The 13,431-nt window shown below is 42.0% G+C and overlaps 1 protein-coding gene across 16 annotated transcripts in view; it reads left to right on the forward strand.

Annotated features, from left to right (window-relative positions):
- The window catches only part of MRTFB (myocardin related transcription factor B), a 284,571-nt gene that overhangs the window by 207,155 nt on the left and 63,985 nt on the right, over positions 1–13,431 (forward strand). The window contains exon 1 of one of the 16 annotated variants that reach the window (XM_057748322.1): positions 995–2,020. The exons of the other annotated variants lie outside the window; for them this stretch is intronic. Coding sequence (XP_057604305.1) covers positions 1,900–2,020 — 121 coding nt within the window. The 5' untranslated portion in view covers positions 995–1,899. Of the gene's footprint in view, positions 1–994; positions 2,021–13,431 lie in introns of those variants that run through there. 16 annotated transcript variants of the gene reach the window in all.

Raw genomic sequence — 13,431 nt, forward strand, 5'->3', positions numbered from 1 at the left:
CCTTACTCCTTTAAAGGTGTTGGAACAGTTAATTTAGAAGAATGGAGGCCTTAGGATCAGAAATAATAGCAGAGCATTAAAGGGCATTTTTGAGAAGTGTGTTGAGTTCGTTGCTGTGTGTTCCTGCAGGGGGTTAGACTACCAACGACGGGCTTAAATTGCCTCAGGAGGAATTTCAGTTGACAAGAAGCATGTCATGTGTTGTGTAACCCCATTCTTGAGAGACGCTGGAGAAGGATAGATAACTATCTTTCTAGAGCAGCACGGATTTAGTGCACACCAGCCTTGGAACCAGGAACAAAGGAAAGAGTCTTCATCCAGTCCCCATCTCTGTTAAATGATGAAGAGAATATTGATTTTTCTGGCTGTAAAAATGTAAGCCTTTCTTTTTCCCCCAAAAGGATCATGTCACATGCACATTCAAAGTGTATGTGTGTATTTTCTTTTAAAGAGAAAATGTGCTTCCTTTAAAGAACACGTAGTTGTTCATCTAAAAATTAATGACTCTTGGTCACTGACCTATGACTTCTTTAGAACTCTGAGTATTATCAAAAGAAGCACCCTGAGTATTCTGCTTTCATTCATTCCCTCAGTCATGCAACAAGTATTTGCTGAGAACTCCCTAATATTCCAGGCACTCTTTTAGATGTTGATTATTTAAAAAGCGAACAAAACAAAAACAGATCCCTCATGGAAGAGGATTCAGTCTCCTGCTCTTACAACCTCTGGTGGGTTTTATGGGAGCTCTTTGCAAAGGAGCATACTTCAAAGCATGAAAATCAGATTCTTTTGGCTACAGCTACAGATGGGTGTTTGGTGTGTGAAAGCAGGTGTTTCCACTTTGCCAGGAGTTGCCTTACCTGCAGATTTCCTTCAGGCAGCATCCCTGTGTCTAGAGGACAGCCAGTGACTTGGGCGGGGGGGGGGGGGGGGGGGGGGAGGTGCCCGTTGTTGATAGTTCACATGAAGTTAAACTTGGCTGGTCGATGGGGGACTCTGTTATGAACTAGAAGCTCTCAGCGTCTGCTTTTCATACAGGGAGGAGACTTTTCCTTAGCACAATCATGGCGATGTTAACTCTCTCGGCCGACTAGTGGCACAGAGGAAAACTGCCGCCCGGGTCTGCATTGGCAAAGGCAGAAAGCTGCAGTTACGGGCATTTCCCTGTGACAGGGAGCACCGGCTGTGCCGGGGAGAGCCGGGCACGGCAAAAAGCACACCACGAAAGCAGCGTGGTGGTGACATGCTTCTGTCTTTATCTAGATATGCTAGTAGCGTGTTTATTCAGTGTGGTACCTCTGCTGAGATAAGACCCTCTTCCTTCGGATGCCCTAGACCGCCGTTTGTTTAGCTGGAGAACTTAATGAGTAATGGATGCGCTCGGCTGGCTGACAGAACGTGTTTCCACAGCTTGCGGCTGCGTTTGTAGAGAGCCAGAGAGACCACAGGCAGCAGTTTGTCTTCTTAGGTATCAGCAACGTCTTCTCTTTTAGCAACTAGAGGATTTATTTTTAACTGCTTGAGTCAGTGTTTGTCAGATGATGCGGACCATCAAGCTGCAGATTGAAGTCCCCAGTGCGGGGGAAGCCGGAACGGCAGGGAAAGGGGGCTGGCTGGGAAAAGGGGTGGGATTTCAGCATCGTGCTTCCGTGCCTCTGCCTCTCAACGTGGGAGAGAGTTTCGGGCTTCCAGCATCAGGAGTGGATTTGCAGGTCAAGCTGGGAACTCAAGGGTAACGGCCGCATTCAGCTGCTGAAAGACATAACTGCCCAGTGATCGGGGTATCGTGAGGAGGCACCAGGACCCAGGGACCAGAGGATTCCAAGCGCTGGCCTCTGCTGCTTGGCAGATTGAGCTTTTCTCCTACTTGATGCTGCCTGTCTCCAGAAGCCTCTCACCATGATCGATAGCTCCAAGAAGCAGCAACAGGGCTTCCCGGAGATTTTAACTGCTGGCGATTTCGAGCCACTAAAAGAAAAGGAATGCCTTGAAGGGAGCAACCAGAAAAGTCTCAAGGAAGGTCAGTCTGTCTGTGGACAGGGGCAAAACTGCCAGATTCATACTCCCGTCAACCAGGCTGAGCGTGTGTGTCTGCTTCCCATGCCGTGTGTCTGCTCTCTGTCCACTCACGTACCTTACACTAAGTTCTTTGAGATGAAAGCTTAATGCTGATCTTGGTAGCTCTTTCTGAAGATTCATTAACTGGTAGAACTCTAGGGATTTGGCAATAACTGATACAGTAAGGGGACTTATGAAGCCAGTCCTCACTTCAGTAAAATCCTTCCAGGTTCATTTTGTCTATTTTCTCATGTTCTCTAATTTTTGTGTGTCCCCCACCCCCACTTTAGGAGAGGCCATTTCCTTTTCAGTATTATTCAGAACCTGCTTCTTTTAGATTGACAAACACATAATTCCAGGAAAATGATTTTTTTCCCAATTAACATGTTTATGGTTTTTATTGTTTAAAACCAGGAAGGTAGCTAGCTCTTTCTTAATTATATCTTTAAATGATTGGTTTAATTGGTTATAATGCACATTGCACCATCGTTTTGTTTTGTTTTTTAGGCACATTGCATAGTTTTGTGGATTTTTAGCAAAGCAAAGGATAAGGTTAAGAATACCATCAGTTATTGCTAGTGGCCACCGCACAGATACCTCCCTGATTGATTTCAGAAAATGTCCAAAGGTCTGGGCACTGCTGTCCTGTGCTCTGGCATACGGAAGTGTGGCAAGACCAGTGCCGGCAGGCTTACTGCAGCAGCTGGAGATCAGGGGCCATGGAGTAAGAAATTCAGAATCTTCAGAGAATAAGTTTTTCCTGAATTTGAGATATGAAAGTCACCCCCTCAATGCTTGTTTAATTTGAAATTTGATTTTCTAGTGTTCTTTGGGAGGAAAACCCCCCACGATAACCTCTTTTCATTTTATCTGCCTTCAGCTCCTGCCGTCAGCTGCCCCCTCACCTCTTCTGGCTCTTCCTCATCTTCTAGAGACCCAGACAGTAAATGCAGTTATCTGCCCAAGCAGCAGTTTGAGCTTCTTCCAAAATGATATTCTTCCTTTTCTTTTTGATACATTTAGAATATGAGAATGTGATGATAGATTGTTGCATATTGAAACGATAAGAAGAAGAAACAATAGTTGTTCCTTATTGGAGTTGAACTTCTTTTGGGTACTGGTAGAAAAAAAACATCTAGGTGGCAACAAACGACACACAATGAAGTATAAATAGCTGTTGCCAGGAACCAGACAATGGGGTTGCCTCTGCTTATGCACTGCAGATCTTCTTGTAGATTCTCGTAAAATCAATACCAGGAGAGTTTTTAGGACAGGTTCTAGAGACTCAGAGGGGAACTTAATTTTTTTTAAATCATTAACTTAAAAAAGGGATTATCTGTGTATCATTTAAGTAGAGTTCTAGTGTTATGCTCCTGTTAACACCATAAATTTTTAACAATTTTTACACTACTTGAAAAACTGGGAAGAGTAGAGGAAAATGCAATTGGAGAAATAAAAAGATGTTACAAGAGCAGTATGATAAGGAGCACAGAGAGCAAGAATTAAAAATATAAAAACACGGTAGGAGAGTTATTAACAGGAGCAGCAAAACTGCCTTGAAATGATTACATAATGTATCGATTCTTTCCTTAACAATTGTGACCATGCTTTGAATTTATACATGCGCCAGTAGTCTGATGTCACAAAGCAAGAGCATGGACGGTGTGGACTCTGAAGTGAGATATACTTGGGATCAAATCCCGTTTTCTAGCTCCTCTGTGACCCTGCACAAGTTCACTGCTCTGAGCCTTAATTTCCTCCTTTGTACAATGAAGATAAACAGTACCTGCTTCATAGTGTCTTTACAAGATGCCCAATTCAATGCCAGTTTGCCATCCCTCTTCTTAATTTTTTTAACCCTTTGTTACTTTTTTCCTTCTATGTAAGATCTAGTTTTTAAAGTCCTGTATATATTGACAAAGTAGAGAAGTATTTATGTATATTACTGTCATGTAAATTCATTGGTATAAAGAGATATACAGGGAGAGAACTTTTATATTTTTAAACACTCCACAGAAATTACTGGATGATAAAATCCATCTACCTCACCACAGTTGCACTGAACTAGGCTTCGCTTTCTGTCTCAACAGACTGTATTTCTACTTATTTTTTGCTAGCGATAGGGCTGAGGGGGGGAAATACAGATATCAGAGGTGACCTGTTACCTCAAAGGTAGTGACACCAAAAGAGGGTTAGACCTGAGTTTCATTAGAACAGAAAAAATAAGAGGAATTTTGCGGAAAGCTACCTTTTCTGCTTGGCGTCGTATGAAAATGACTGCGTTCCTATGCAGGGTTGAACTCCTAGAATTCGGTGTGTCACAGTCACTGTCTGCAGACAAGCACCAGCGGTGAGCTTATCAGAAACAGGCCACTGCTGAGCTTCGTCTGTTTCTAGGTCCTGGGTCATACGTCAGTTTTATTAATCTGTGAAAGCCGATTGCTACGGCAGCAGTGTTCAAACACTAAAATGCCCTAGAGTGTAATTAGATCCTATGCTCTCTTGTCAAAAGACAGATTTCTGTTAGTCATGTCTATGGTTTATGCCTCGTGTTAAGGGATACTAATTTAAAATGTTATCTTTCACATGAACAGTATTTGGTGTTCCACTGATTTTTGGCAAAGTTGGGTTTCGTATTTGTTTGAAAGAACAATCTCTGGGATTTTTTTTTTAATGTCTGACTCAAAAGTTTTCAGGTAATGAAGTAAGGATAGATTTTGGTCCATTCCATTCTAATCGTATCAACACAGCTGGGTCTCTGGCGTTTGTGATGGTGTCTGCTGCGAGGGGTGGGAAGTCTGCTCTGCCTCTCAAGCAGTTGCTCTAGTTCTTATTTGGGGACATTTTAGAATTCCTGTTATTGTTGACAGTGCTAATTAGCTGAAATTATTATTAGGGGGAAAACAGATTTTGTAAGCATATAATCATAGGTTTCAAAGTTTACATGACACCTTAACAAGAAAATTTAATAATACCTACTGAAAATTTAAGAGAAAAATGTTCCAGGTGTCAGCCATCTGTGAATAGTTGCCACCACATGCCAGAGAATTGTTTGGATAGTAAAGCATATCTCTTCACAGTTTTGTTAATGCTTATGTAAGCTTTCTGATAAATACCAACCCCCATGTATAGTTGCAGAATTTAATTATTTTATGCTTTAGGTGAGAAATAGCAGTAAATGTCATGAATTCTGATCAGCTTCAAAATAGCACTAGACTAGTTTCTTTTGTCAAAGCAGCAGTAGGGAACCTCAACTTCTGACTTATCCACAAAAGGTTTAGAACATTTTCTAATAGTGCTCAACGCAGATGGCATTTAAATTTAATTTCTGGCTCTAACAACTAAAGGGCATCACAAATCACTGACGACAATTTACAAATTAATAATCATGAAACTTGAGGGAAAATCAAATAAGTTGAGATGACTTAATTCAGGTAAGTGGTTTAATGTGAAGCGTTGTTGAGATAATGAACCATAATGCGAGTGCTACCAGCTAGTTATATCCCGTATTTATCAAAGACAAAATGGTAGCAAATTAAGGAGGAGAAATTAATGTTGAGTACACAGAGCTCTCTGATGGTGAAAACGAAGCACCAAAGAAAGAGAGCTGGCTCGCGTATATTACTTTGATTAAACTACCTGCTCTGACAGACAACGCCCATACTCAGTGTTTTAACCGACGTGCATTCCTTGCTCAGAACACAGTCCCAGGTGGGTGGGCAGCTCCCCTAGGCGGCCGTCCTCCCAGGAGCGACTCTGGGATCGGGGCTCCTCTCACTGCGTCGCTCAGCCGTGGGTGCTGGGGCGAGGAGTTACCGATTTGGGGAACCATATTCCCGGTTCTGTCCCGGGGGGAGAGTCACAGGGGCTGTGAAGTATGTGGAAGTTTGTGGCAGAGTGAACGGATTAATGTGATGCCCTGGGACGTGGCTGCAGGAGATCTGTGTATGGAAAAAATGCACGTCTGTCTGAGGTATTCTGAGTAGTTCCAACTAGGGAAAATAGATTAAATAAATACCTTTCTCAAAGCACCAGAACTTTTCTGAGTGACAGAAGCTATCTCACACACTCTGCCTGCACTGTCCATTAACGTCATGTGGCTATTTAGGTCTAAATTTAAAATCATTAAAGATGAAGTGAAGTTTTTTAAAAATTTAGCTGCTCAGCCACGTTATCCACATTTCAACCACTGAGTCGCCGCACGTGGTCAGTGGCTTCTGCATAGAACCACTCAGATGATAAGCCATCTCCATCACTGCCAGAAGTTCTCTTGGAAAGCCGCTCACCCCAGCTTTGCAGGTCCCCAGTCCCTGTGCCATTTCCTAAAGAAAGTCACCTGCTCCTTCAGCTAAAAATGATTTCTTCTGTGTCGTATGCTCCCAGTAACGTGCTCCGCGTCTCTTTATGATGTGATGTGCCTGCACTGTCTTTACCATTAGACCAGACTCTTTCTTGGAGATAGTGTCATCATTTGGATGATTTTTATACCTCACCCCCAGTGTCCTGCATCTCACAGATACATTACTATTATGCAATAAGTAATTGAAGAATATTATACCCCTCTCTGCCTCCTTGAACAATGTAGTTTGAATTATTACCTCAGATATAATTTAAAATTCAATTATAAATTAATGGCTAACCTGAAACCTAATGCATTGGTGCCGTAAGTCATTGCTGAGGTGTATGAAACCATTTGCTGGTGCACAGAATGACCCCTAGATCATTGCTAGATTACTAGAATCACTATTTATTGTTTGACTTTTGTTGTCTGCCACATTCAGGTGCTTTTCCCTTTTCTGATTTGCTGCTTCTAATCTTTAAAGTAAGCAAGAAATAAAGAAAATGTAATAGTGGAATCCTCATTCCATTGTTGATTCAACTAAAATTTATTGAGTCATACTGAGAGAAGCAGACAATTAGGCAGTTGAAATAGGGAATGCCGCCAAGCCACCTTCTTATATGAGGCTGAGTCAAAAATTATCCACACTCCAGTTATATTAAAACTTCTGTTGGCCACACTGTCTTATCAAGCACTTTCCGTTCAAGGCTACTGTCTCCCCAGCCACTGCTGTGCAGGTGTGACCGTGTTACGTCAGTTCATTTGTAACTGCAGTGCGAGCAAAAATGGATGCCCCACTTGTGATTTGCATGAAAGAAGAGCAGCGTGCAGTGATTTGGTTTTTGTGGTCTGAGGGTGTACCTGGTGCCGTTATTTATCGAAGACTTTGTGTACAGTATGGAGAAGGTGTTTTGTCGCAAAGAAGTGTGTTTGAATGGATTGAGAAGTTCAAGGAAGGTCGCACAAGTGTTAGCCATCAAGAAGGAGCCGGATTCACTTCTGATGAAGAAGTGAAGACAGCAGTACATTCATGGCTCGCGGCTCAGCCTAAAACATTTTTTAATGAAGCAATACAGAAACTTGTTGACAGATGGACAAAGTGTATTGAAAAGCAAGGAGGTTTTGCCGGAAAATGATGTATTTGTGTTTTCTAAAAGTTAATTAAAGTAAATTCTACAGCCAGAGTGCGGATAATTTTTGACTCACCCTTTTAAGTAAAGCACATGAACTTTGCGACATCTATTTTTATTGCTTTGGGAATTTCTTTTTTCTTGTTTTATGCCAGTGTTCTACATAATTGAAAGTGTTGCACAAGTGAAGTATCGCTAAATTTATGGGATTTCTTAATAAATTTGAAGTGTAAGATATGGTCCTTAAAATAAACTCAAATAACATACAGATATGAAGGAAAAAGTAAAAGATTCCTCTTCCCAGATATAATTCAATGTCTTTTAAAAATGAGTATACGCTACCTTTGAGATGAAATTATATAATTTAACTTTTTATTGGAAATCATTTTATTTGGCAGAAATATGAGTGCTTCTCCACATAAGCAATGACATTCAAGGAGCTCATGGCCTGGACAGCGGGAAACTGAGTGATAATATAGAAGTTCAGACACACACACACATTAAAGAGATAGCAGAGGAGAGACCTCTTTGTCCTGTGGTCCAGATGAGTGAGGATCAGATCCGCACGGTCTTCTACATCCCTGACGGCTCCAGGAGGCCCCTCACTTCTTCCCATGAAACACATTCCTCCAGGGTCTTCTGTCTCGGTCAGTGGCACCTCCGTGCCCCCACTGACTCTCGGCAGGAACCTAAGTGGGAGTGATCCCTGATACCTTCCTTGGGCTTCTCCACATAGCCTGTCACCACATCTGCTTATCAAATCTGTCAGTTCTCCCTCAAAAATATTTCATTTGTCAACATCACTGTTTTTACCACAGCCGCCACCCTTGTCCAGGTCCCCTTCCTCAAATAGAATCTTGGCAGGAATCTTTACTCAAGTGGAGATAGATGCCCAGCTGCTATCTCCCTGCCCCGGCTCTGGCTGCCCTCAGCGGGTGAGGCCCTGCCTCTTTGGTCCTTCTCTCCTCCCCCCGCCCCGCAGCTGTTCCCTCCCAAAATGCCTCTCCCTGCCCATCCCACCCGCACCCCATTGGCCTGAACAACGGCAGCTCAGCCTTTGATCTGCATCATCACGCACAGATGCTGTGACATTAGGAGCGCACACCAGTTGTGACAGTTCTCTGTTCTCCTTATGTTTTTGTGGGCAAATTGGCACATGTGTGTAGGTATACATATACAACCTTGAACAAAGTGGGAGTTGGGGGCCGGCCCCCACCCCGGGGGCCACCCCCTCGCTGTGCCCAGTCAAAAATCCGAGGACTGCTGTCTCTGCCTCAGAAACAAAGAAATTGACAAATGACACGACGACCGAGGGCAGGAAACCGAAACAGTTGGGGTAGAATCAGGACTCAAACCCTAATTCTTTTGATTCCACATATCATGATCTCTGATCGAATACAGACTTCCCCTCCACTTAAAGATCTATACAATGAAAATACAGGTACTGTGTTTACTGAAAAAAAAAATCCACATATAAATGGACCTGTGCAGTTCAAACCCATGTTGTTCAGGGGTCAGCTGTGTGTGTGTCCCATCTCTGAATCCACAAAATGGGAAGAAAAACCAAGAGGTTGAGCCAAGATCAAATGACCTCCAGAGAGCAGCGTGTGCTTACTATTCTGGGAAAAACTGGAGGTAAATAATATTCCACTGTTTTCCTGTTTCATTGTTAATCGTCTTTATTCAGAGAGGCTGCCTTAGGAATTTACACTAAGATGTTTCAGAATCTTTTATACAACATATATTTTCCCATTTTAGAGGGAATAGGAAAGAGCTTTAACCTGTCAGCACCTCTGCCTGTAGCTGCACACGCGAAATTCTAATGCAGAGATGAAAAGTAGAATTTTTGATTACCCCCAAAATAAGAAAAATAAACATTATCTTCTTTTGGAACCATGGAGGGTTAAGAAATCTAGACATTTGAGTGTAGGACCAGCATGGTCCTACAGATTAAAAATTGTCTGAAAAAACAAATCTTTTTTTTTAAACCTCTTTACATTGCTGGTGATGAGGCAATTAAGTGGATAATTTTACTTTTGAAGCGCCTATTACTTGTGTTATACTTCCATTTATTCCCAATGCACATAGGTACATATGTTATCTTTCTGCACGTATGCCACAGGCTAATGTCCCTGACGTTCTGTACCAGGTCCCCTGGCTTGACATCACGTTGTCATACCACGAGAAGCAGACTTAATTCATTCCAACTTTTGACAAAAAGGAGAGGGGAATTTGTGTGAAGGTATGATCAGCTTAAAGAAACATGCCCCATTTTTAGCAGCCTGTTTCCATGGAAACAGAAGCAGCAGCCAACCACGGAGTTATCAAAGTGCCTGTTAATTTCCAAGGCTGTGTGTTGAAAACATTGTCTTCCTGACCTCATGCTGCAGGTTAATGCAGGAAACCTACAGTGCTTTTAGCCTGGACTGCTAGCATTTTTAGTTTTTACTTCATTTTTGCTCCTTAATTCCTCATGGAGGGTAAATGCTGCATCCTTGACTGTGACCTCCCTACCAGCAAGGGACAGTGGTTTCGAATTCTGCAGTTTGCACCACCTACACCTTCCCCACACCCCTCACCCCAGTGGACTTCTTAATGATGCAGTAGACTTTCTGATAACAGATGAAAGGCAGTATTTCCTAGGTAGTCTAAGCCCTAACTTTCAAACATTGATTTGTGCAGCTTTTTTTAAATTAACTTAGTGTGTCTCTCCTTTTTCTAAATGGAAAATAATCATAATACAAAAATTCCTGATCAAAATGTTGTTTGCGCTTGGTAGTATAAATGGTTTAGATTTATGTGCATACTGTGTAACTCTGCTTTGGCTTCAGATAGGAATTGGTGATGGGAGTTTGCTTAATCAGTGCAGATAGCATGGCTCTTACAGAACAAACCACTGTTTTATTTTTGGCCTCTTTGCAGTCCATTATTTTAAATTACTTAAAGAACCTTATTTTATAATTGGCAAAGTAGACCCCTGAAAATACAACCAAAGGTCTGTAATCTTTGGTTGCTACTTTTTACCATCTGTGAGAGTACTTAAGTGCTTTTACGCTTCTCTGATGCAGTCTGAATTTCACATTAATTGTAAATGGAGATGAAAAGAAATTACTGTCTACCAGGTTTTCATGCTTTTCTTTACTCCTCTGCCCTTAGCATCCTCTTTTTCAGTCTTCTTTTACCCTTCAAAACAATATAATTAGATTTTGTCTTCCACCACCAACATCAATTCAAAAATATCTGAAGCCTCAAATTCATACAACTAAGCGAGACAAATGTTGGTTCTGACCCATGACAGTCACTTGCCCATACAAAATCCTCATGGTGATTTATTCTTAAATTTGGCTAGAATTGTCTTTCCTTAGAAAATAGTAACTCAGTTATATGCTGTAAGTATACCATGCAAAATTAAGTAAAACATGTTTATTAAAGCTTCTATATGGTGAGCATTGTAGAAGGTGCTAGAATATAAGGATGAGGTCTAGAAGGGCAATTAGAGGCCCCCCAAAACCAACAAAACCTAGAATTTGGTATGACAGGGAATATGATATAAAATATAGCTGTTATTGTAGTTACCAAATCCTTAAAAGGTGAAGTCACCATTGGTGGTTTAATGGAATTATGATGGTGAGGGGGGCCAGCTAGCGATGGTGGGAAATAAATTTGATTATTGAGTGATTAGTTTCTTAAAGTCAATTGTTCTGCCAGCTGTTCTGTTTTTTTCTATTGAGGTAAAAATTCACATAACGTAAAATTAACCATTTTAAAGTGAACAAGTCAGGGGCATTTAATGTATTCACAATGTTGTGCAAGTACAGCTCTATCTAGTTGCAAAACATTTTCATCAGCCCAAGAGAAAACCCTGTAGCCATTAAGCAGGTACTTCCCCCAGTTCCTGGCAGCCACCAATCTGAGCTCTGTCTCTGTGTGTTTACCAATTCTGGATATTTCACATCTGTGGAATCATATAATATGTGACCTTTTGCCATCTGGCTTCTTTCACCCAGTGTAATGTTCAGGTTCATCCATGTTGTAGCTTATATAGTACTTCATTTCTTTTTATGGCTGGATAATATTCTACTATATGGATGGACGAGGATTTGTTTATTCATCTGTTGATGACATGTGGACTGTTCCCACCTTTTGGCTGCTGTGAATAGTGCTGCTGTGAACATGGGTGTACACAGCTGTGTGTGTTTGAGTACCTGTTTTAGCGTCTTTTCAGTTCACCTAGGAGGGGAATTGCTGGGCTGCAACGGTTCTTAACAAAATTTTATATAATGAGCTTGAGAAAGAACTGCCAAATGTTCTAATTTTGTGTCTTGCGGTCTTTTCTCTGATGAAAAATGACATCATTCAGAGCCAATGAGTGAGTTGCCAGTTTCCTGACAGACTTCTCTCCCCCAGGCTGTTGCCATTATTAGTTGGAGCATTTCAGGAATAAATAACCATGTTTCTGTTTTCAAGTTGTTCTTCACAGTCTGCAATGATTATTTCAAACCTCCTTCACTGGCCTCAAAACTGACTTCTCCTTCATCCAGCTCACTTTGAGCAGATGACCTTTCTTCCTCCTTCTCTGAGAGAATAAAAGCCATCATCTGGGAACTCTCTGGACGTCCCAGACCAGATCTGCAACCCTATCTGCAACTGTATCCAGTCCTCGCTGCCCTCCTGTCACGATAGAGGAGATGTCTCTTAACCAAGGATGTTCTCATTCGCTCTGAATCCCCCCCTTCAAGGGGTCTGCTGCCTCATGTTCTCTCCTGTATTCCCATTCACACCCGCTTGCTCCCATTCTCTCCCTCCTCTCCCCTCCCTATCCTCTCATGCTCTTCATCGCTTGTCAACCTGTTCAAGCATGTTCCAGCCTGAAGTTCCACACCCTGCAAGCGTTTGCCTCTCTCCTACCCTCACTGGGCAACATCTTGAAAGCAATGCTTCCATTACTGTCATTCTCACTCTCGCCCCTCCCTAACCTCTTCCAGCCTGACTCCCATCCGTCACTCCAAAAAGCAGCTCCTTCATGTATTACAGCAGCAGCACTGGACTCAGTTGGTCCTGACCCCCTTCTAGAAACACTTTTACGCACACTCTCCGGGCTCCTCCTCCTCTTTAAGCAGCTTCCTCTCACCTTCCTTTGTTGGCCCTTCATCCCCAATCTGGCCTATAACCGTGGGCTCTTAATTGTTGGATTTCCTAAGAGCTTGCTCCTGGGCTTTTCTTGCCTCCTCTTTCTGTATTCTCTACCTTGGCAAACTCCCATGGCTTCAAATACTACGTAAGTGACAACTTCCAAATTTTAGTCTCCTGCCAAGAGCTACCTTCTGAAATCTGGACCCACAGAGCCAATTGTCTCTTTGACATCTCAGCTTCTAATTCAGGCGTGTCCAAGACTGAACTCCCTAAAGGGCCAACATGTATCCTTCACCTCAGTCAGTGGTCTACCCAGGTGCGTAAGCCAGAAACCCAGGCGTCATTTTTATCTTTTCTCCTTCAAACACAACATCCAGTCCCTTACCACACACTGCTGATTTTGTTCTAAATGTCTCAAATCTGTCCATTACATCGCTCAGCTGTGTTGATGTTGAAGGAGAAAAATGAGAAGTCTTATGCTTATTAGATGTCTGTCCTGGAACATGAGGAAAATTCTACCAAATTTACAAATAAGTATGTGGTTTACAAGAGAATGCTTAACCTGAGCTTCTGACAACCACTGTAAATATTTCTGCGTTCAGTCAAAAACCCAGCCCCATAACTCTCACTAATTCTTTTGATATCTCTTGGTCCCTTATTGCTTATTAGTTATTTCAGATTTTACTATTACTTTGGCATGATATTGCTGATAGTCTTAGGTAAGAGTAAGTGACCTTTGTTTCTGAATTTAAAATTACCGTAAAACATGAT

Source organism: Hippopotamus amphibius, chromosome 9 (assembly GCF_030028045.1).
Source record: "Hippopotamus amphibius kiboko isolate mHipAmp2 chromosome 9, mHipAmp2.hap2, whole genome shotgun sequence".
Taxonomy (NCBI): domain Eukaryota; kingdom Metazoa; phylum Chordata; class Mammalia; order Artiodactyla; family Hippopotamidae; genus Hippopotamus; species Hippopotamus amphibius.